At 44.4% G+C, this 23,222-nt stretch overlaps 1 protein-coding gene across 1 annotated transcript in view; it reads right to left on the bottom strand.

The window, feature by feature from the left end:
- MCM10 (minichromosome maintenance 10 replication initiation factor) overlaps positions 1-23,222 on the bottom strand; it is a 45,420-nt gene that overhangs the window by 9,614 nt on the left and 12,584 nt on the right. Inside the window, exons 6-18 of the mRNA XM_063135019.1 lie at positions 22,548-22,953; positions 20,606-20,710; positions 17,300-17,437; positions 15,792-15,963; positions 14,905-15,070; positions 12,533-12,700; positions 11,278-11,394; positions 9,568-9,767; positions 8,254-8,354; positions 5,299-5,409; positions 4,870-4,987; positions 2,834-3,062; positions 1,008-1,146 (exon numbers count right to left, since the gene is read on the bottom strand). Coding sequence (XP_062991089.1) covers positions 1,008-1,146; positions 2,834-3,062; positions 4,870-4,987; positions 5,299-5,409; positions 8,254-8,354; positions 9,568-9,767; positions 11,278-11,394; positions 12,533-12,700; positions 14,905-15,070; positions 15,792-15,963; positions 17,300-17,437; positions 20,606-20,710; positions 22,548-22,953 — 2,170 coding nt within the window. The remainder of the gene's footprint in view (positions 1-1,007; positions 1,147-2,833; positions 3,063-4,869; positions 4,988-5,298; positions 5,410-8,253; positions 8,355-9,567; positions 9,768-11,277; positions 11,395-12,532; positions 12,701-14,904; positions 15,071-15,791; positions 15,964-17,299; positions 17,438-20,605; positions 20,711-22,547; positions 22,954-23,222) is intronic.

The raw sequence follows: 23,222 nt of genomic DNA, 5'->3' as shown, positions 1-23,222 counted from the left end.
CAGCACCCACTCTGACAATAATTCACCTCAACAGATATAACTCACAGCGCATTATTATATATATTAAATCCTTCTCCATTTTAAACCCCTTTCTCCACATAGTTTGGAGGAAGGTGGGCTTTATCCCTTGCCTCAGGTGTATCAAGTGGTGGTGCTTGGCTTGAGCAGGGAGTAGCCTCGGCCAGGTCTGTTGTTCAGAGCCTGTGTTGCCCCATAATAAGTGGTGGCATATGTGAGGTCTGGTGTTCAGAGCCTGTGTCGTGGCAGGCGGTGCCGCCCACTTTGGGAACCACTGCCGTAAACCATGGTTTTAATCACAGGGAATAAGGTTTTTTACTTTATTCACCATGGTTAAAGCCATGGTTTAAGGTATCTTCTGAACACAGCCTGGCTTTCTGGCTTAACCATGGTGCTTTAAGGTATCTTCTGAACACAGCCTGGCTTTCTGGCTTAACCACGATGGTTAAAGCCATGGTTTAAGGTGTCTTCTGAACGGGGCCAATAGAGGGAAAGGGAGTGAGAGAACAGTCAGCCAAAGCCAGTACTGCGAAATGGGGTTTCTAAAAAATCTTTCAATAATGGTAAGGAAGAGAGAATTCAAAATATGGTTAAATATCGACTAGCGCTAAAATTACAGCCATGAAGACTCCACTCCCTTAAGGGAGTGTACGCAAGGGTTATGACTGAAGCAAGCTCAAATTGGCTTAAAAGGCCCGCAAGCAAGGGAAAGAAAGGCAGGGCCGTAATTCCATTTTGCTAGCTCAGTCCTGCTCATATAGAAACCAGGGAGAACCCTCCCCATGGATTTCAATGGAGCAGGCACATAGCCAGAATCCCACATCTAGCAAAAGGCTTCGGTGGGGCAAGATGGCATCCCACTGCCGATTCCGTCAGCATCATTTTGTCTCAGGCAGCTTTGAGTTGGAGCCATTCAGCTAGTCAGCGATTCCAGTATTAGATATTTGAGACAGTTTTACAAAGATAACCAAGTCCAGAAATTTCCGTACCTTCTGAAACAGGGATATTTTTCTCAACTCTCTCCGCGATCTCCAAAACATCAAGATCGGATCGTTTCCGTTTTATACCGTTTGGGTCCACTTTAGAGAGGACCTGGCCTTTTGCACGCAGTTTATTTATAGCTGCCATCTAAAAAGAACAAAAAGAAGACATTAGATACGGATCCAAGGACACTGATTAGGACTGGCATGAAAAGCTGAAGACAAAACTGTTTTGCCTCTCTGCTCTGCTTGCTGAAACTAGGCTATGTTCTATAGACATCTCACTGTGCAGATCAGACTTAAATAAATCACGCAAGTGGGGGAGCAAAAGCAGTTCAATCAATCCTTTATTTACAGTCCAGAAAAAGAAAGGTACAGTTATTCCAAGCAAAAGGTCAATAAGATAACCTAAGCATATAAAACATATCATTAGTAATACATTTTAACACATAAAAATCAAGGGTAAAAGGGAGTAAGATCAGAGCAAGGATGGGACATGTGTTAACATTAGATCTTGAACAGAACACAGGAGGAAAATTCAAGCAATCATATGTGGTCTGATGAGAATGGCCAGATTCAGAAACTTGGCAACCTGTATAGTGATTGATTTATTTTGGCCCTGGAGGAGGCTCACCATCAGGGTCTCTGGGGAGCAGCCAGGCAAAGCCTGTATAATAGGGTGTATCAGCTCTTTTCAAAACTGCAAAAGCAGTTTAAAGAGAAAAAAACAAAGAAATGTCTGAGGTCAAAAGTGACTTTGAGAAAAAAAAATCCCCCCATGGCTTCAACATTCCCAGAAATTGTACAAGGTTTTAGAAATCATTTGTAGAGGCTAAGGACTGGGCAATAATATAAGACACCTTGTTTTAAACATTTATTCATCGTTCTAAAAGAAAATATTTCATAATCTAAAACTGCTACTTTTTTGCAGAAAAAACTAAAAAACATCCCACGAAAAAAAAATCTCAGAATTTTTCTGGGCCTTCTTCACACCTCTACTCCCCTTCTGCCCTTGAATCAGGTCCTGGACAACAAGATCTGATCCTGATTGCATATCCTGGTTTGCAAACAAATGTTTCGGATGTAATGGGAAACTGTGGTTTAATAAACCAGGATGGAAGCACTACAGCCAAGCATAAGAGGAGAGCAGACGGAGGACACAGGCACAAATGCTCATTCTTGGTCTAATAAACTGTGGTTTATTAATCTGAGATTATTATGACTGAACTGGCTCCATGACTACTAAACCATCATATGCCAGGAAAAACAGTACAACAATGGTTTCAAAAATCATGCAAAAGTTGAAATGATAAACAATGAAATGTGCGTAAGTTATACAAGTTGCAGAATTCCAAGACAACAAATTTATTTGTATCATTTATATTGTATTGTTTCTCAACTTTAAAAGTTCCCAAATTGGGAACATGTCTAATAGATCAGCTTCCCCCAACTTGATACCTTCCAGATGTTTTAGACTACAACTCCCATGAGCCCTGCCAGCATGGCTAATAGTCAGGATGATGGGAGCTGTACGCTCCAGATATTTTGGCAGACCAGGTTTGGGAAGGCTGTTATACGTGGTTAAAAACTAGTTAAAATTATTCATTTGAAATAACATTTTCTGATTGTGCCTTTTGGGCCAGTCCTGAAAAACTTCCATGGTCTTTCATGCTATGCTAAGAAGCAGGTAACCTTTCACAACACTATCACAGCCCAATGGTGGAGTTCCAAGCCAGCCTGGAAAGTTGAACTTACAAGCTGATAGCAGCAGCACTGAGTGTTGCATTATTACTCAGTATCCCGAGGACCACACTAAGAGTTTGAGGAGCTGTTACCTTTTTAGCTTCTGCCAAACCATTCAGTTTGGGGGCTGGAAGAGGCAAATTGTCAAAGAAGAGGACATCTTCTTCTTCAGAGAAGCCTGCAGCAAGTCTAGGCGTTTGGGGACTTGACAGTTTTGCAGTTTTTGGAAACTTGGCCCCTGGAGTTGGCGACCGAACCGTAGATGGCCCTGAGGAAGACGGTATTACTGCCCTACTTTCACTACTTGTATTTTGAAGAAACCTTCAAAAAAAGACAACGTCGTGATTATCATGTTGGTGGGGTGGTAGAAAGTTTAAAGTCTACACAAATTCCAGTTCTCTGCTAGAGCCATGGCCTTCAAACTGTGATCTGATGAAACTGGGGTCTCCAAGAAACTTATTAGGGTTCTTCAACGTGAAGGACGGTAATGGCAGACAAGCTTCCTGAAAAGAATGCATGGCCACCACTAACTACCTTGCAATATGCAGCTAGAGAAGAGTGTTGGTCGTGTAGTAGGTCACACATTCAAGTCATACATGGGTGAGGCATAAACTAAGTGTCTGCCCTAGAATAGGGGTGGGCAGACCTCAGCCTTGCAGGAACCGTTTCCTTTCTTACTAGAACACTGAGATCTACCAAACAGAGCCAGACACAAAATGGCAGCTCAGGGCATGGCGGCTCAGTTATGTACTGGAGGTAGGCATCAAGTTTTTTCTTGAGGTTGTCAAAGCTGCCTGCCCCCATGTAGTCAGCCTGGCCCCACTCCCATCTTTCTTGGCGCTCCTCTGAAGACATAGCTGGCGGTGAGTGTGGTAGTGCTGAAGATGAAAGTGACAGGTGAGACACTGCCTCTGCTACCCCCTCCGCCTTTACACCAGTAGCAGTATCTTTAATGGCACCATGCTGCTGTAGTAATGGCAAGATGTTTGTGACAAAAGTGTCCCACCTCATACTGAGGAACTCTGGATGTATCATGGTGGGATCTTGAGCATCTTCTTTAACATGTTTGGCTTTGGAGTCAGTGTCCCACCTGTTACTTTCATGTTCATCACTACCACACCCGACGCCATCGCCACCAGTTAGGTAAAAATAGGGAGATTGTTTAGACATGAAAAAATGTCAGATCCTCTAACAAAAATGGAAAATATATGGGAATTCTGGATTGCTGGGTGTTATTAAGTTATTATTATTATTTATTTATATAGCACCATCAGTGTGCTGTACAGAGTAAAACAATAAAATAGCAAAACCCTGCCACATAGGCTTACATTCTAATAGAATCATGCATGGATCTGGGTTAGAAATGGAAGACAAGCAGTAATTTTAGCTGTAAATGGGAATAATTTACTCTGGAAGCAACAGTGGGGATAGCAGGGACCCTGTTTGGACATAGAATCATAGAATAGCAGAGTTGGAAGGGGCCTACAAGGCCATCGAGTCCAACCCCCTGCTCAATGCAGGAATCCACCCTAAAGCATCCCTGACAGATGGTTGTCCAGCTGCCTCTTGAATGCCCCTAGTGTGGGAGAGCCCACAACCTCCCTAGGTAACTGGTTCCATTGTTGTACTGCTCTAATAGTCAGGAAGTTTTTCCTGATGTCCAGCCGGAATCTGGCTTCCTGTAACTTGAGCCCGTTATTCCGTGTCCTGCACTCTGGGAGGATCGAGAAGAGATCCTAGCCCTCCTCTGTGTGACAACCTGTTTCTTTTGCACCACCACAAATTTATCTCATGTCCAGGTAGGGCTGAGAAAGACCTCCGTCTGAAACCCCGGAGAACCACTACCACTCAGTAAATACAATACTGAACTAGAATAACCAGTTGTCTCACTCAGTACAAGGCAGCTTCCTATGATCTCTAGTTGGGTACGTTTACTGGAGGTTTTTTGTTCATGCTATGCCAATAGCCGTTTTCCTTCACAGGATATTTTCTAAATGCTGAGGATCGAATATTAGTTTTGTAATAACTTTATATATAACAATAAAATAAGAAGTTTGGACTACTGAACTGAGCCTTCCTACAGCGGTTAGAAAAACAAAACAAAAAACCCTGATGAGGATGGGGTTACCTCCTTTGCAGCTCTTCGGATCTTCTTTTCCTGACTTCTAGCATTTGCTGCTTTTGTTGCTTCAGCAGCGCTGAAGCAGAAATGGACTGGAAAGCCGGGCCTTGCTTCCCAACAGATACTGGAAAGGAAAAAAATATATATTTATTTATTACATTTCTATACCGCCCAATAGCCGAAGCTCTCTGGGCGGTTCACAAAAATTAAAATCATAGTAAAACAATCAACAGGTTAAAAGCACAAATGCACAATACAATATAAAAAGCACAACCAGAATAAAAACCACGCAGCAAAATTGATATAAAATTAAAATACAGAGTTAAAACAATAAAATTTAAATTTAAGTTAAAATGAAGTGTTAAAATGAAGTTGCAGACGAGGCAGCTCTGCTCAGTGAAAGTCAAATGTATCTCATTTTCCCTTCAGACATACCTGATGCACTAGCTTTGGCTAAGTGTTTATTTAGGTTTCGTGCTCCGAAAGAGGGCGCCGACAACAGCTCTTTGAATTCTTCCGAACACGGCAAAGGCTGTTTTGGCAAACCTGAAACAAAACACACAATGTAACTACGACTTTACACCTATACTAGGCCCGCCGCAAACCCCTTCTCAGGCCAAGCATCACCACTTGAAAACCTGGAAAGGAAAGGAAAGGAACCTCTCGTGCAAGCACTTGAGTCATTGCTGACTCCTAGAGGGACGCCTGCTTTTGCTGACGTTTTCTTGGCAGATTTTGTAGCGGGGTGGTTTGCCATTGCCTTCCCCAGTCGCGGTTACCTTCCCCCCAGCTAGCTGGGGACTCATTTTACCGACCTTGGAAGGCTGAGTCAACCTGAGCCGGCTGCCTGAGAATCAGCTTCTGCTGGGATTGAACTCAGGCTGTGGGGAGAGTTTGGGCTGCAGTAACTGCTGCTTACCACTCTGCGCCACACGAGGCTCTTTGAAAACCTGAGGGAGGGTTAAATAAAACCTTCCCCCTAGCTATGAGGGAAACAGGTGAAATATAGGTTCTGTTTTTAAATGTACTGTGGGCATATTCTGGTGTGGGTGTTTGATAACTGTGAGGCAGGTAATTGGTAGCCAACAAAATAATAATAAGTTTATTGTAATGCTAAAAGCTTCAAATGAAAATATAATGCTTCCAATCCTGCCTAATCCAAACTCCCCACTCACCAACTACCCCTCTCTCTCTCTCCACCAATCCTAAATCCCTAGCAATTAATCTCTCACTCCACAATTCCCACACAACTCAACCCACACCACCACTACCCCAACAACTAACTCCCCCCCGGCTAGTCACTCTTTATATACTTTTTCCCCCCACCCTACCTATTACATCACAAACCACACCCACTCAGTTCTAACATTCCATACTCACCAGACATACAAATCTAGATGTATACAAGATACTCAACTGTGGGGTAACGCCACAGTAACAGCTTCAGAGACTAACAATACATTATACACATCTTTCTTGCCTCCCTTCCCTCTCTCTTTCCCCTTTCTTAAAAAAATGCAAAGCAAATTTTAAGCTCCTACGGCTGCTCAGATATGTACCACAAGATGTAGTGATGGCCACCAATTTTGATGGCTTTAAAAGGGGGGTGGGTAAATTCCTGGAGGCAAAGGCTATAAATGGCTACTAGCCCTGATGGTTGTGTGCTATCTCCAGTATTCGAGGCAGTAAGCCTGTGTGTACCAGTTGCTGGGGAACATGGGTGGGAGGGTGCTGTTGCACCATGTCCTGCTTGTTCATCCCTGGCCGATGGCTGGTGGCCACTGTGTGAACAGAGCGCTGGACTAGACGGACTCTTGGTCTGATCCAGCATCAGGGCACTGCTTATGTTTAAAATTGGGCAGGCAACGCATCCTAAAATCTCATAAGCAGATGAGGAAGCTAAATAAAATCTCCACATATCAGCAAACTGTGGTAGTGCAGTCATATGTACTGAATAGTCGTGATTATTCTACTGGCTGCTCAAAAAAGCCCAAAGCTAGGATAAAATCAGTGCACAGATGAGAAACTGCCTAACCACATTTTTCAAATTGGGAGCCTGCTTCCGGACCATGTCCTTTTTCTGCCTTAGCTCATCTCAAGAACGTGTTCTTTCTTCCTGCATTGAGCAGGGGGTTGGACTCGATGGCCTTTTAGGCCCCTTCCAACTCTACTATTCTATGATTCTCCTCTCTCCAAAATGTTTCCCCTCTTCCCTCGCCAGCATTAACCACGGTTCATCGTTACTTGCACACCAACAGTAACCATGGTTAATATCAGCCATGGTTCCTTCAAAAGCAACAATTTGAAATGGATTTGCAAATCATGGCTATGAGGGAACACGGCTCGTGTTAACGACGGCTAGGGTCAGTGCTCCTGTAACACAAAACCATAGTTTGCAGAGAGTTAATATTCAACCAGCACTAGGCCTGTAAAATGCAAGTTTGCTTCGGCTATTGGGCGGCATAAAAATGCAATCAATAAAATAAATAAATAAAGACCAAGGAGTGCACACAGAGTTCTGGCGGGTGAGTCATCTATGCAGAGAGGTGGGTGTGCATGTTCCAAAGGGGGTTGCAATCCTCCTAAACAATCGGGGGGCGGGGGGAGAGTTCATAGATCCAACATGGTCCTTGGTGGCCCAAATGGCTTCTATAGCATGGAGGGCTTTTCACCAGCTGATGCACTAACCACTTGAGCGGAGGCAATCTCGCCACACAGTGGCGCTGCCAGGGTTGGGGGAGACCAGGACAAGTTGCCCTCTGGGGCCCCCCCACACACACTCCAGGGCAGCGCTTCCCCGTCCCTCTCTCACTCCCCTGGTGTGCTCTTACGGCACTCTCTCTTTTCCTCTCTGCTCTTTCGCCCCACCTCCCCAATGACTTTCTCCCCACCCAACCCTTACCGAGTAGCTACTTCTCTTTCCTTTTCAACTTTTAGAACAGTTTGTGGGCACTGCGGAGCAAAGCTACAGTTGCGGCCGCCATGTTTATTTTCCCAGGGTGCCCCTTGGTCCACATGGGTATCTAGACACCACCTGGGGAAATGAAGATGCCGGTCATCCTCCGTAGCACCCCTGACCTGTTTTTAATATTAAAAGAGGGGGAAAATAGGAGGGGGAGCAAAAAACCCACAGATGGGGAGAGGGAGGTGGTGAGAGATTGAGCACCAGGGTGAAGGGGAGACTGCATTTGGGGACCCCCTGAGCTGCGGGGGCATCGGCCCTCAGCCCAGTGGTCCGGCTTTAGCGGTGCCAGTGTGGCCCATTCTCACCCAGGCTCCCCAAACCCTTTAACTGACCAAGACCTTCTTGCTGTAGATTTAAGTAAAGAGCAGTGAACTTTATAGACACTTTATAGCAAGGGAATGTTTAAGGAAACGGAAGAGACGTACCCATCCTTTGCTTTGTTTCCTGCAGGATTGCATCAGCTCCTCTGACAACCAAATTGGACAGAGTGGTCTGGATTTTCTTCTTGGGAGCGGCAGCTGCTGCACTGGAGAAAGGATGCAGAGTGCAGCTGAACAGCTTGAAATAGGCAGCCAAGCTCAGACATATTCTAAACAATTAGTTCCTGTTCTCTATGGGAAGGAGGTTATCCTGGGCCACGCAGTGCAACAGAGGGCCTTGATATTGCCGGTTGTCATGTTTCCAATATAAGGAACCTGCCAACTAGGCTGAAGAGAGTTGAAAGCGTCACCCGTGTAAGTACTGAAAGGGCCGAGGCTGGAGGCGGAGAATGCACCAATTATGATTACAATAAGGCAGTTAAAATGTCAAGCATGAACTAATCCCCATTAAACAATCTTGGGTGTCCATCCTAGCACCCAGAACTCCTTCACTCTCCTTACCCTACAATCCTTCCACAAACTTACCTTCCCCACACAGTTCTCGCTTATTCCTCCTCCGTACCAGTCTTTGGCCCCGTTCAGAAGTCACCTTAAACCATGGCTTTAACCACGGTGGTTTAGCCAGAAAGCCAAGCCGTGTTCAGAAGACACCTTAAACCATGGCTTTAACCATGGTGAATAAAGCAAAAGGCCTTATTCACCACGGTTAAAGTGATGGTTTAAGGTGTCTTCTGAACACGGCCTGGCTTTCTGGCTAGTTAAAGCCATGGTTTAAGGTGTCTTCTGAATGGGCCCATTATCTCAAATTCCAATGAAGTCTGCACCAGAGTAACTGTAATTGCTCTCATGTATCCCATTTTGCCCTCCAGCTGCCTCTGCCCACTGCCAAATTTTAATCTTGATGGCAAGAGAGCAGTCTTTCCACAGTAGCCTTCCACAACCTGTTGCCCTTTGCCTATATTGGACTTGAACTCTCATCATCCCCAGGGGCAGGGCAAGGCAGATTCGCTTCATCTGAAAATGCATTGCAGCTCCTACATTTGCTCTATCAAAGGAGAACATGATAATTAGCCTGGATACAAAACACCCATTAAAAGTGACAGCACAGCTGTGCTTTTAAACCGAGGGTGAGCAACTTGCAGCCCTCGAGATGTTTTGGCCCACAATTCCTCACCTTTGGCTACGCTGGTTAGGGCTCATGGGAGTTGTAGGCCAAAGCATCTAGAGGGCCATATGTTGCCCAGCCCTACTTTCAATGTATCTAGCAAACTTGTGTTCACAAAGAGGTAATTGAACCCTGATAAAATTAAGAGGAGGGGAACCCTCATGATGGGGCACAGACGTCGTCGTCTCCCTTACGCTGAAGCCGCATACGCTGCTGAAGAAACCCCTCCGTAGTAAAACCCCTCTTGACAAAGCCTTTCTTTCAAGCTGACGTTCTTCTTCGCGGTCCTTTTTGGAGCCCGGGTATTTGAGAAAGTTGATTGCAGGTCTGCCCGCTTGGAACTGAGCCTTCGGTATTGGGACTGCACATGGTACTGACAATATTCACATTCATTCTGACAGAAGAAAGGGGAAAGACAGGAGAGATTTGTAGCCACAAAATGTGTGCGCTGATCAAAGCCCAGTGAGTATGTGAGCAATGTGACAGGGTTCCTTTTGTAGCCAACATTGGGGTTGTGCAGGAATCGTAGGTTACCAGACAGCATCAATATTACTACGAATATAACATGCCTGTCATCTTAAAATACTAAGACAGCGATAGGCGATTTGGGGCCCTCCAGAAGCTTAGGACTGCAACTACTATCATTCCTGAACACTGGCTAGGCTGGGACTAATAATAATAATAACAACAACAACAACAATAATAAAAATATTTGTTACCTGCCCCTCCCTCTGGATTGAGGCAGGGTACAACACAAATGCAAACACAACTAGGAGGAGGGCTTTCTCCGCTGTGGCACCCCGGCTGTGGAATGAGCTCCCCAGAGAGGTCCGCCTGGCGCCTACACTGTACTCTTTTCGTTGCCAGCTGAAGACCTTTTTATTCTCTCAGTATTTTAACACTTAATTTTAACTTAAATTTAAATTTTACTGTTCTAACTCTGTATTTTAATCTTATATCAATTTTGCTGCGTGGTTTTATCCTGGTTGTGCTTTTTATACTGTATTTTGTATTTGTGTTTTTAACCTGTTGGTTGTTTTATTACGGTTTTAATTTTTGTGAACCGCCCAGAGAGCTTTGGCTATTGGGCAGTATAAAAATGGAATAAATAAATATATAAATAAATAAACACCATAAAATACATATAATTGATTAAAACATATAAAACTAATACATTACTGAAAGCAGCACATTATTAAAAGGCATCTTAAAATTCAACTGGGTAGGCCTGCTGGAAGAGACGAGTCTTTATGGCTTTCTTAAATGCTAAAAGACTGTTAAGTTGATGAGTCTCCTCTGGCAGGCCATTCCACAATCTGGGAGCAGCAGAAGAGAAGGTCCTCTGGGTAATGGTTGTCAGCCTTGTTTTTGTTGACTGGAGTAAACTGTAGGGAATTGTAGTCCAAAACATTCTCCTGTACTAAGAACTAGAGCTCCTTAGATCAGTTTTTTTCCAGCACTGGAACTTTTAGAAGTCCTACTATCTCATCAAACCCAGATATTTTTCAGTAAAAAAAGAAGAAGGATGTTTGTGACTTTTGGCCATTGGCTGGGTGGGTAATTTGGCCCTCCAATCATGCTGAGTTGGACACCCATGCTATAAATTGTGACCACCGTCATCAGATGAAGAGGTCATACCTCAGTGGGAGAGCACATGTTGTGAATGCAAAAGGTCCCAGGTTCAATCCTTGGCATTTGTCGGTAGGGCAGAGAAAGACTCCAGCCTGAAACTCTGGAGAGCCATTGCTGCCAGTCAGCGTTGACAATACTGGCTAGATGGACCCTGTAAAAGGCAGCTTCCTACGTTCCTATCACAAGCCCAAAACACGTGGTCTCAGGTAACAGACAAAAGAGCTCTCACCAGGCCCACAAATCAACGCGGCGTAAACTGGGATTATACGCACCAGGTTAACAATCTGTGTACAGGGCTCCCCATTTTTCTTCCGAGCTTTGCAGGTTCCCAAGTCCATGGCCTTGCCCAAAAGCAAGATCTTTTGCGGATGATCGACAGACACGCACACCTAACGAGAAACAGTGCAATGGGCGTCAGTACAGAGCTAAACAGACTTCCTCAAGTGCTATTCCCAAATGATAGTTTATGCAGCAGTTTTTATGAGAAATTATTTCCACAGAGGTCCACAGATTTTGGCTGGAGTTGGTAGCCAACAGTTGTTTCAAGTAGCCGGTGAAGCCCAACTTTCCCATTTCTTGTTCCATTGAAGACAGTAACTGTATCTCTTTTGTGCTTGCTGACCAGCAAGAGTTGCTGTTTTTAATTGGGGAGAGGTGGCGGGAAGTGTGTGTGCATTTGGAGTAATTCTCCACTCCCTTCGGTCCACAACACTGATGCAGAGACGGGCACCATTTTGGCACCAGCACAAGATGCAGCCTAGTGCCATTTTGAAAGAGGCATTCTCTCCCTCATTTCATTGCCAGCATTGTCTTGGGTGTTATTTTTGTTTTTGAAGGACGCTAGTCGAAAAGTGGGATCCGTATCTACTCAATAACCAAAACGCCTGTTTAAATTTAGCGTCGACAAAGACAACCTGTTGACTGCATTTGTAGATTCTTGCATTTTCTCCACATCCTCAGCCACACTTTTAATGGGCTCTAAAGAGATACCCAAACAGTACCCCAACCAACGTCAGCTAAAGCATAGCATTTTTTATTTTCTTTATTTATTACGTTTATATCCTGCCTTTTTTCCTCCAAGGAACCCAAGGCGGCGTACATAATCCTCCTCCTCTCCATGTTATCCTCACAACAACAACCCTGTGAGGTAGGTTGGGCTGAGAGTCTGTGACTGGCCCAAAGTCACCCAGTGGGTTTCCATGGCCGAGTAGGGACTAGAACCCGGATCTCCCGACTCCAACACTTTAGCCACTACACCACACTGGCTTTGCAGCCAGAGTTGCGTTGCCATCTAGAAAGAGGTTTTTGCTACTTCACTTTAAGACTGACTCCTAGGTAAAGAGAAGCTACTGCAGCCAAGGACTGGAAATTGTTGGACAAGACAACCCAGAAAACAAAGGATTTCCTTTTCTTTTCCCTACTAACCATATCTGCTCATAATATGCATTGTGGAAATGGTGTGAAAAGTGTTCCTTAATGCAGAAGTCAACAGGCTTTGGTCCCCAAACCCCCTGAACTCATTCATACCTCATCTGATCCTTCTTTCGGTTTCATGAGATTGGCATTGAGTAGCCCGATGACCATCCCTTGGTCTGTCTTCCAGTGCTCTTTGTGAACGTCGCCAAACAGAAATAATGAGACACATCGGCTGAAGTCTCGGAGGTCGTTCAAGCGCCAGATGCTGAAGGTTTTGCCCTGGAAGAGAGATGTTAAGGTTGAGCAAATAACAATAACGTTCTCTTTTCAGTGCCGGACGGAGATCTTTTTCATTCTCCCAAGCCTTTTAAATCACTTAGTCATTTTTAACGCTGCCACATATACTCCTTCACCATTGTTTTATGACACAGTATTTTTGTTGTAATTTTTTATGGTCATAAACCACCCTGAGAACTTTAATGCTGAAGGCGTAGTGCACCAATTTGATAAAATAAATACATCACTGCAGTATTTCTTTATTAGATTTGTACACTGTTCAACTGGCAAACGCCCTTGAGGGGGTTTAAAAGAGAAAAATAAAATAAAACAAGAACCACAAAGTAACAATAACACAATATTAAACATTAAAAACATTGAGGGGGCAGCAATACATTAATAATCAAGCAACAGATTGAAGATTAAATGCCTGCTTAAAGAAGAAGGTCTTAATGTGGCATCTGAAGGTATACAATGAAGATACCAGGCAGATCTTTCTGGGAAGGGGATTCCACAGGTGTGGGGGCCACTACAGAGAAGGCTCTTTCCCTGGTAGCCACCTTTCACACCGCTGTGGGTGGAGGCAGGCAGAGGAGAGCCTCTGAAGATGATCCTAGTATCTGGGCAGGAACATATGGTAGAAGCCACTCCTTCAGAAGAAGGCCTTTGGCCAATCGAGAGTGGCTTGCCTAAGGTTAAGTTAAGGATCTCATGCTAAGGTGAGATATGAACAGGAAACTTCCTGGTTCCCAACTTAAACTCAGCCAATATGCTATGTGAGGGTTGGTCAGGATAGTGTTCTCCACTAAAATTGATGCAGCAGACTAGTTTAGGGAACCCAAGACAGGATGTGTGGCATAGACAGCTCTGTCCTCTAACAGATGTAAAAAGCTGGGGAGCCCAGGAGGAACAGTTGGGAGGCTGCCCCCCCCCCCAGCATTTGCTGCCTGAGGTGATCGCTTCACTCTGCCTAATGGTAGGGCTGGCCTTGTAGTATGCCAACTGTTTTGAAGGGACCATACTTCTGCCCAAATGAGTGAAAATTAACCTCAGAAGATTAGGTGGAACCCTATCGTATTGTACAGTTAAAAATGACAAAATTGTAACACAGAACTGCTTCACAGCCTACAACGGTAAAGGAAAGATCTAGTTAAAGATTTTAAAAAAAGCTTTTTTGTGTTATGAAATCCCTGTTCTCATTTTATAATGATCTATTTACAAAAAGAGACTGGAAACTTGTATTTCAAGATGTTTATATATTATAATCAATCTGGTATTTAACTAAGAAAAATTGGAGCCATAATTTCAGAGTGGATATATTTATGACTAATATGGAATTTCCCAGGTACTTTAAACATCAATAAAGGTGTGTATCATTGCATTATTGCGACTTCTACTAGGATGGAGGAAACAGCCTTTGATGTGCATTCTCTATTGCATACTTTCCCTCACTGGTGTCTGGCCTGGTTCAGACAACACGCTAAACCATGCTGCTTAACCACAAAATGGTTAACCATTTTGTGGTTAAGCAGCATGGTTTAGCGTGTTGTCTGAACCAGGCCACAGTCTACTCTAGTAGGAGCCTAAAGCAAAAACTAGAAAGAAATTGTCCACACCCATAGCCAAACTTCAGGGACATGGAAAGGACAGTTCCACAAGTGATGGCTTTCATAGCACCATTACTACAATGTGTGTGTGTGTGTGTGTGTGTGTGTGTGATGGGGGAAAACCACATTAGAAGCTAGGATGACTGCATGGAAAGGAAGCTGGGCTCCTGTATCTTCAACAGTTGTATTGAAAATGGTATTTCAGTGTCATTTGTATCCAGGCAGCACCTGGTGAAATTCCCTCTTCATTGCAACAGTTAAAGATGCAGGAGCCCTGCCTTCTTGACCAGATACAAAAGAGGGCATGGTTCCTGCAGCTTTAACTGTTGTGATGAAAAGGGAATTTCACCAGGTGCTGCATGCCTACAAATGATACTTGCTGAAATTCTCTTTTCTATGCAACTGTTAAAGATACAGGAGCCCTGTCCTCCTTTCCATATGGTCACTCTATAGAAGCTAAATATGAATATAGACTTACTCAAACAGTAATACAGTGAACATTAACAAGAATTTGGAGACAGTCAATGAGGTACATATCACCTAATTTTCTGTAAAAACATCACACTTGAGAAGACAAAAGAAAAACATAAAACCATTTACATTATTAGAGCTCTGAGGAGTGACTTTCTTTAATATGACTCCAAATGTTACCCAGTCTGTTTCCTCGAGGTTTACGGAGGCAAGTTTGTCTTGTAACTGGGAAAGTCTAATAAATGTCCGGCCTGCCATTTTCCTTTCCATCTCAACCGAGGATACACGGGGTGTCCTACAAGGAAAACCAAGAGGGAAACTGTTAGAGAGACAAAAGGATAAGGGAATTTACCACTAAATGAACCGGAAGTCAACAAATACCCTTCACTCAAGAGAGTGTACATCTAGTCAACTCTTCGGTGCAAATATTTCCAGTCAAGGGATGAAAGAGGAGTGAGAAGTTTCAGAATTCTACAAAAAGCTCAGAATGTGGTATTGGATACAGAACTCATCTTAAAAATCCTTCATAAAGAAAGAAAGCAGCACACAAAAGCAAGTTTCCAACTCTGTGGACTGGAAAAAATACATTTGTAAGCATGTAGACAATGATCCAATTGGTTTCAGTGCATGCCAGGCATGATTTGAATATTCGTGTCATGTGAACTTGGGCTGCAGGAGTTGTGCGAGGATTCATACTAGAACAGGCTGCCTGCACATGCCACAGCCCACCGTGGCTTAAATAAACCATGGTGGGCTGTTCAATTATGTGAACTGGCCCAAAGCCTGGTATAATCTCAGAAGCTACTTTTACAGAGCCTCTTGCCCCTTCCCATAACTGTCAAATCCAAAATAAAATTATGGACTGAATTGGCATCATTTGTACAGATTGCAGAATTCCGCTTTCTGTGTTGCGGAATTTTCATTTTCTTAGCATGGCACATACACAGCAGGGCTCTTTGGCCACAAATTTTCCACCAGGAACAAATCCAACAACCCCTTTCCCACAAGTTGCTAACCTTAACCTCAGCCCAGAGAAGACTTCCAAGGAGACGTCTTGATGAATTACACCAGAATTCTTTGGGGCTTGAGATTTCTGACTGGGGCCCACACCGGGTCTGTTCCCAGTGACAGACTTCAGAGGCTGAGGCACCAAAGTTGGAGCTGGCTTTGGAGCCGGGCTTTTATTCCCTAAGAAGAAGAGGAAAAAGAAAGTGTGTGAAACATTCACTTAAGAATGGGTGCATAGAACAGGAGGGCAGAACCTTAGGCCGGGGCCCTAATCCCTCCCTCCAGGGTTTCCCAGATGACCACGCCCCTTCTCCTGAGCCCACCCCTTCCCCCCAACCACCAATCATACAATGGTTTCCCAGCTATGGTGTTGTTTTTCCCATTTTCTAAAAGGTCAAAATGCTTCTCCTCAGGCTTAATGACTGGCAGTTAAGAGCTTTAAGCTAAAATTCTTTGTAGACTTGGCCACACATCCTTTGCCTTCAGCCCTGCCCACCACCGGCACACAGCCCCCGAGAGCTTCTCCGAAAGGGAATTTGGTCTGTGGGCTGAAAGAGGTTCTGCACCCCTGGTAGGAGGTACTGGCCTGGTTCAGACAACACGCTCAACCATGCTGCTTAACCACAAAATGGTTAAGGGAATGCATTCCCTTAACCATTTTGTGGTTAAGTAGCATGGTTTAGCATGTTGTCTGAACCAGGCCACTGTGTTAGACATGGAAAATTATCAAGGCCTCAATGTCCATCTATGCTTGCTAAGGCAGGCAATTTCTCACAGTGGGCTTTAAGATGGCAAATCATTATAGATGGAAGTTGCTGAATTTCTTTCAGAAATGAGCGGCTACCGTAACGTTTTAGGAGAAGGGACCTGTGGCCACATAAGAAAGACGAATAGCTATTGCAGCACTAAAAGCTTGTTTAGACCAGCCTTCAACCTGGGGCGCTCCAGATGTGTTGGACTGCATCTCCCATTCTGGGAGTTGTAGTCCAACACATCTGGAGCGCCCCAGGTTGAGGAAGGCTGGTTTAGACTTCCCCCCCTAAAAGCTAGCCGCTTCGAATAATGTCCCTCTTTTGCACCGACATCTCTGTCATATACACGAACGCAACGTGTATTACTGTAATACAATTTCGTAATACAATTACGAAATTACTGTATTTCGTAATTGTGTTTTTAACCTGTTGGATGTTTTTTGTGGTTTTAATTTTTGTGAACCGCCCAGAGAGCTTCGGCTATTGGGCGGTATAAAAATGTAATAAATAAATAAATAAATAAATGCTCAACTCTGCATGCAGAACCTTGAAAACGTTGCATCAATCCAATGCGCATTTGACGTTCTTGTTACAGAATTCACAAGGCGTCAAGCCTGTTTCCTTAACAAGCACTCTCTCACATGTACCTCCCTTATTTCCTCAAAGCTATAAACGAAAAGCCCACATTTAAATACGCAGGCAAAAGTAGAGCCGCTACAAAACTTCGCACCAGGTTTGACATCAAGGGCAATTATTGACTATACCTGGAAGTGAAGGTTTCGGCTTCTGGCACTGGCCTTTGGATGGTGGCAAAGCGGGACAGTTGAGCTGGGCTGAGAAACACGGTGACTCTTGGAGTTTGGGAAGCTTTCTTTCCATTAAGGGGGCAGCAGGTGATTGGCCTGATCAATGAATCAAAGAAAATTTAAAAGACTGACTTGGAAGACAAAATGAGGCTTAATAAGCATGTTTCTTGTATTGCATCCCCCAAAAAGCACCACCCACAAGCGCAAGGAAGCCTCAAGGCTGCACCAGTACAGAATACAACTAAGGGGGAATTCTCTCTCCTCCCCCCATCAAAACAGCCCAATGAGGACAGAGCACACTCAGTGGGCACATAATGTGGGGAGGGAAAAAGACACCCCCCCAAAAAAAAACCCGAAAGGAAAGAGGGAATGGAATGGAGTATCCTGGAAGAAGGCATGGGTGATGCATAGGGGTACACTAAACGGGAGCACACCACGCTGCGGCATTTTGTTGAAGATCCTAGTTGTATGATGTCATGTCCAAACTCAGTTTAATATTGTAGTTGGCAATGCTGTGAAGGCGTCAGATTTTGAAACTTGTTTTCCTGCTCGGACTCAACCCCAACTCCCTGACATTACTGTCCCCCGACAAAGACCAGAAACAAGACATCTGGAAGAATAAGTTTTTATTAGAAAATTCAGGCTCCATTCTGAAAGCATAAATGCATGATCCTGGAAATGTTCCATTACTCAAATGAGCCTAGTCCTGGAATGCCCTGGGCCGTCATTCCATCTTCTGTGCCAGGTATGGAGAGTCTCTGGCCATAGCTAGACCTAAGGTTTATCCCTGGATCGTCCATTATTATTATTATTATTATTATTATTATTATTATTATTTATTTATATAGCACCATCGATGTACATGGTGCTGTACAGATAACACAGTAAATAGCGAGACCCTGCCGCATAGGCTTACAATCTAATAAAGTTGTAGTAAACAATAAGGGGGGAAAGAGAATGCAAACAGGCACAGGGAAGTGTAAACAGGCACCAGGAAGGGTGAAGCTAACAGTATAGAGTCAGAACAAACTCAAAGTTTAAAAGCTATAGGGAAAAGAAAAGTTTTTAGCTGTGTTTTAAAAGCTGTGATTGAGTTGGTAGTTCTCAAGTGTTCTGGAAGAGCATTCCAGGCATGAGGGGCAGCAGAGGAAAATGGACGAAGCCGAGCAAGGGAAGTAGAGACCCTTGGGCAGGCAAGAAGCATGGCATCAGAGGAGCGAAGAGCACGAGCGGGGCAATAGCGTGAGATGAGAGAGGAGAGATAGGCAGGAGCTAGACCATGAAAAGCTTTGAAGGTCAACAGGAGAAGTTTATATTGGATTCTGGAGTGAATTGGGAGCCAATGAAGAGATTTCAGAAGCGGAGTGACATGGTCAGAGCGGCGGGCCAGGAAGATGATCTTAGCTACTACTACTTGACACACTTTTGGACAGAAAGGATAAATATCTGAAGGTTTCCAAGCCATAGTGGGCTTCCAAGAATTTTGACAGTAGCTGGCGAAACAACGGCGCAGGCTATTGATAAATCCATAGAGTAAACCGCCCAGAGAGCTTCGGCTATTGGGGCGTATAGAAATGCAATAAATAAATAAATAAATAAATAGTGCTCTGCACACACCCCGTGACCGTAGGCCCCAAATCGAAAACGAAATGCAAGCTCTCAGATGGAGAGAAACAGAGCCAAAAAAAAAAAAAATTATTAAGTGGCTGTTGCCAAGATACCTATTAATCGAAAGGAGGAGGAGGAGGAGGTTGGTGTGTGTGTTGGGGGGGGGGGAGTAGCAGCCATTAAGTTGTCCTTAGTTTAACTGACTGCAATTTCTTTGCAATTGAAAGCGATTAGTTCGGGCGCTTAGGGAGAGCTGAACAGAGCGCGAGAAAGCGTTGACTGAAGGCCTGAACATCAAACACCTCCCGCCCCGTCTTTGCTGATGTCCAGGGGTCAAACCTGTTCATCTAGGTGACACACAGGGGATCCAGTGCTCAGGCAGGGGCGAACCCTGGATGATCCCAGGATAAACCTTAGGTCTAGCTGTGGCCTCTTTCAGCCTGAGGGCCACATTCAATTTTGAAGGTGGTCTCAGGGCTGCTTTCCCATGGAGGGTGGGACCAAAAGCAAAAGCCAAGACAAAAGGGGTGGGGCCAAAAATAACAAATCAAAACAAAAGAACCAGAATGCTGTAGCTTAAAGCGCTTACTGCCAGTAGCTAAAGTAGGGTGACCCTATGAAAAGGAGGACAGGGCTCCTGTATCTTTTACACTTGTATAGAAAAAGGGAATTTCAGCGGGGGTCATTTGTATGCATACAGCACCTGATGAAATTCCCTCTTCATCACAACAGTTAAAGCTACAGGAGCCCTGCGTAGCGTGACAAAAGGGGGCAGGGCTACTGCAGCTTTAACTGTTGTAGTGAAGAGAGGATTTTACCAGGTATTGCATGCATACAAATGACATCTGCTTAAATTCCCTTTTCAATACAGCTGTTAAAGATACAGGAGCCCTGTCCTCCTTTCCATATGGTCACCCTACTTTAGCTACTGGCCGTAAGCGCTTTAAGCTACAGTATTCTGGTTTCGGTTCTTTTGTTTTGTTATTTTTGGCCTAGCTAAAGCTCTAGAAGCATTACAACCATTTAGAATGGGGGGGGGGGGAAACCCACACAGAAGCCAGGAAACCATTAAATGATTGGTGGTTGGGGAAAAGTGGGTGGGGCCAAAGGAAGGGGTGTAGCATTCTAGGGAATCCCCGAGGGCCAGATTGAGACCCCAGGAGAGCCAGAGGTTCCTCACGCCTGCTATATTTGGTCTGGCTTACTTTGTACTAGCATTTACACTAAGGTAAATTTAATATCCTGAGTTTTGACTGCCAGGCACCAAGATGTTCCATTTTTAGTCTTACCTAACAACAGGAGTATTAGATTGCGTATACCTCCATTTTGAGAAAGAAAAGCACACATTTTCAACTTTTCTAATAATCCGTGTGTTTTGGACTACCAACAGATCAAATTTTACATTTATAGGTGATGTGAAAGTGCTATTAGCCTTTGTAACATGCCCAGGAAGGCATCAGCAAGCGTCCAGTGGCTTCATAAGAAGCAGAGAGTTGAGCAAATTGCTCAGGGATTCAGAGGAAATCCACAGCCTCAAGCAGCAGAATGATGCAATAATCAGATTTGCTATATTTGATAACAGTTTGCCAGTATAATGTATCTATAAAAATGAGCTCAGGTGCTGAACAAATGAACAAAGGCAAATAACCTAATTACCAGACTTTTTCTTGCTAGGGGCAGTGTTAACTGGCTGTCCTATGGCTGTCATTTGTAATTGGTCCTGTAGTTTCTTCATCTGCTCTTGCAATTTTCTCAGCTCATCTAGGAGAGAAAAAGAACAAATTAGCTTAAAACCCCCAAGCATATAGCTATTAAGCACAAGGCTAGGTAAACATTGTAGTTTTTAAGTCAGTGAGTGCAACTCGTAAAAAAAAAAATTTAAGAAAATGAAGAGGAAGTGGGATGGTGAAGGTAAAAAACAGGGGTGTAGAACCTGAGACCAGGGCCCCCAATTTGGTTGCCCCCCTCCTCTTTCCCCTGACTTCATCCCCTTTCCCCCAAAGCCACTGGTTTCTGGGAGTTTGGGCCCACCCACCGCCGGAATGTGGTCTCTGACAGCTTCTCTGAAATGGCATTCAGTCCTTGGGTTGAAACAGGTTCAACACGAAGACATGTCAAATTCTTTCCCAAAGGGCCGTGCTCTGCTCATATCTCTCAGCTCCATTAATGCCACAGCTTATCGATTTGCTCTGGTCCCAAGCCAGCACTTCGGCTATCGTTAACAATATGAAATGCTTAACGTATAATCACAACATCTATTCTTTCCCCGGGTTGGGTGAACATGACCGCATGTGTTCTGCATAAGCTGCACACTAAGCCAGGGTTGTTTGAGTCTTGAGAATCTGAATTTTTTACCCTGTCACCTGCCTTAAAATCAAAGCTTGTAGTTAGAAGGTGTAGAGTAAGAGAGCAGAGAAGCCCAAAGCATGCTTTAGAGCAGTGGTTCCCAAACTTTTCAGGTAACCGCCCCCTTTGTTCCACAAACTCATGCTCAGTGCCCCCTGCGAGCGGCCCCTTTAAATGGGAAGCACCCGCCACAGGCTTGCCGAGGGAGGGAGGGAAAAGAGAGAGAACGCCTGTTTTGCAGCCGGCGTGGCGGGGCACACCAAGCAGGGTATGTCTCTGCATTAGCATTTTGGTGCTTTTGAAACATTTCAATTCACCGTTAAAAGGATTCTTCTTAAACGGTATTGGTACATGTGTGGATTCTTCCCCTATATGGCTTGGGACCAAACTACCTTCTCCCATAAAAATGTCCCTGGGTTTTAAGACCTTCTGGAGAGGCGCTTCTCGGAAAAGATCAGCACGAGTGCCCCCCTGCCTCTTAACACCCCTTTGCAATCCCACCGCCCCCAAGGGCGCGGTACTACCCCCTTTGGGAACCACTGCTTTAGAGGGCCTTCCCATGATCCAAGCGCACACCTTCTGGGATCTGAACAGTTCCCACTCCACCACCTCTTGCTGAGCCTCACATCACCTATGGCTTCTTCCACGGCCTCAATCCTGCCAGCTGAAAATCCAAACAAAACCAACCCCACCTACATTTAAGGTGCCACTTTCCATATCGAAGGACAATGCCGGCAGCAGGGGTGCCAAAGCCTGGATTCAAGGATGCATCAAATCTCTTTGAATTACTTTTTATGCTTATGACAAAAGCCTCACATTTGACAAGGTGGGCTATTTTAAACCAAGCGTAGAATCCTGGGGCCCTCCACTGTCTTGGACTAGAACTCCGATCAGCCCTAGACCATAACCAATTGTATGGACTGTGGGTATTGGAGACCAAAACATCTGGAGGGCACCCAGTCGCCAACCCTGCTTCAAACCATCAAAAATATTAATATTTTTATTCTTCCAGTATTTTAACAGTCTATAAATTCATTTGAACTTGCTGTTTTAAATCTGTATTTTAAATTTGTATTTTTGCATCGCTGCTGTTTTTAATCTTGGTTGTGCTTTTACACTGTATTTTATATTATGGTTTTATACCGTTGTTTTATACTTGAATTGTCTTAATTTTGTGAACTGCCCAGAGAGCTTTGGCTATTGGGCGGTATAGAAATGCAATAAATAAATAAATATAAATGAGTTAAGAAACCTTGCAGATGTTGATTGGCCTTCTCCTTTGCCTGATCAACAGCGAGAGGCTGAGATGTCCCTTGTACAGTTGTTGCCTCTTCCTCCTCTTCTGACAGGTCACCCACATCTCCGAACAACTCAGCCACATTTTCCGTCTGGTCATGGGATTCTCTCTCATCATCCCCCACCTCCTCAGTGTAGGACTCGTCGTCTTCTGCATCAAAGAGCTCATCGTACTCGTCTGGATCTCCAGAAGCAGCCACGTAAACTCCATTCTCTCCAGAAACTTGCTCTGCAGATGCCTCATTCTCTTCTAAGAGGGAGGCTAACAGGTCTAAGTTATCATCATCTGGAAGAAAATGAACAAAAGACTCAAACTCACCAGTGATCAAGCAGTTTGCACTCCTGCTGACTGGCTTGTCCCACTTTGCAGATAGAGCAGTGTCAAAATTTTAAAGCCTGGAAGCAACTGATGCAACCAGGATGATCAGGGGTCTGGAAACAAAGCCCTATGAAGCGAGACTGAAAGAACTGGGCATGTTTAGCCTGGAGAAGAGGAGATTGAGGGGAGACATGATAGCACTCTTCAAATACTTAAAAGGTTGTCACACAGAGGAGGGCCAGGATCTCTTCTCGATCCTCCCAGAGTGCAGGACACGGAATAACAGGCTCAAGTTAAAGGAAGCCAGATCCC

This window comes from Elgaria multicarinata, chromosome 9 (genome assembly GCF_023053635.1).
Source record: "Elgaria multicarinata webbii isolate HBS135686 ecotype San Diego chromosome 9, rElgMul1.1.pri, whole genome shotgun sequence".
NCBI lineage: Eukaryota > Metazoa > Chordata > Lepidosauria > Squamata > Anguidae > Elgaria > Elgaria multicarinata.
The sequence above is the reverse complement of the archived record's forward strand: the minus strand, read 5'-3'. Positions and strand labels throughout refer to the sequence as shown.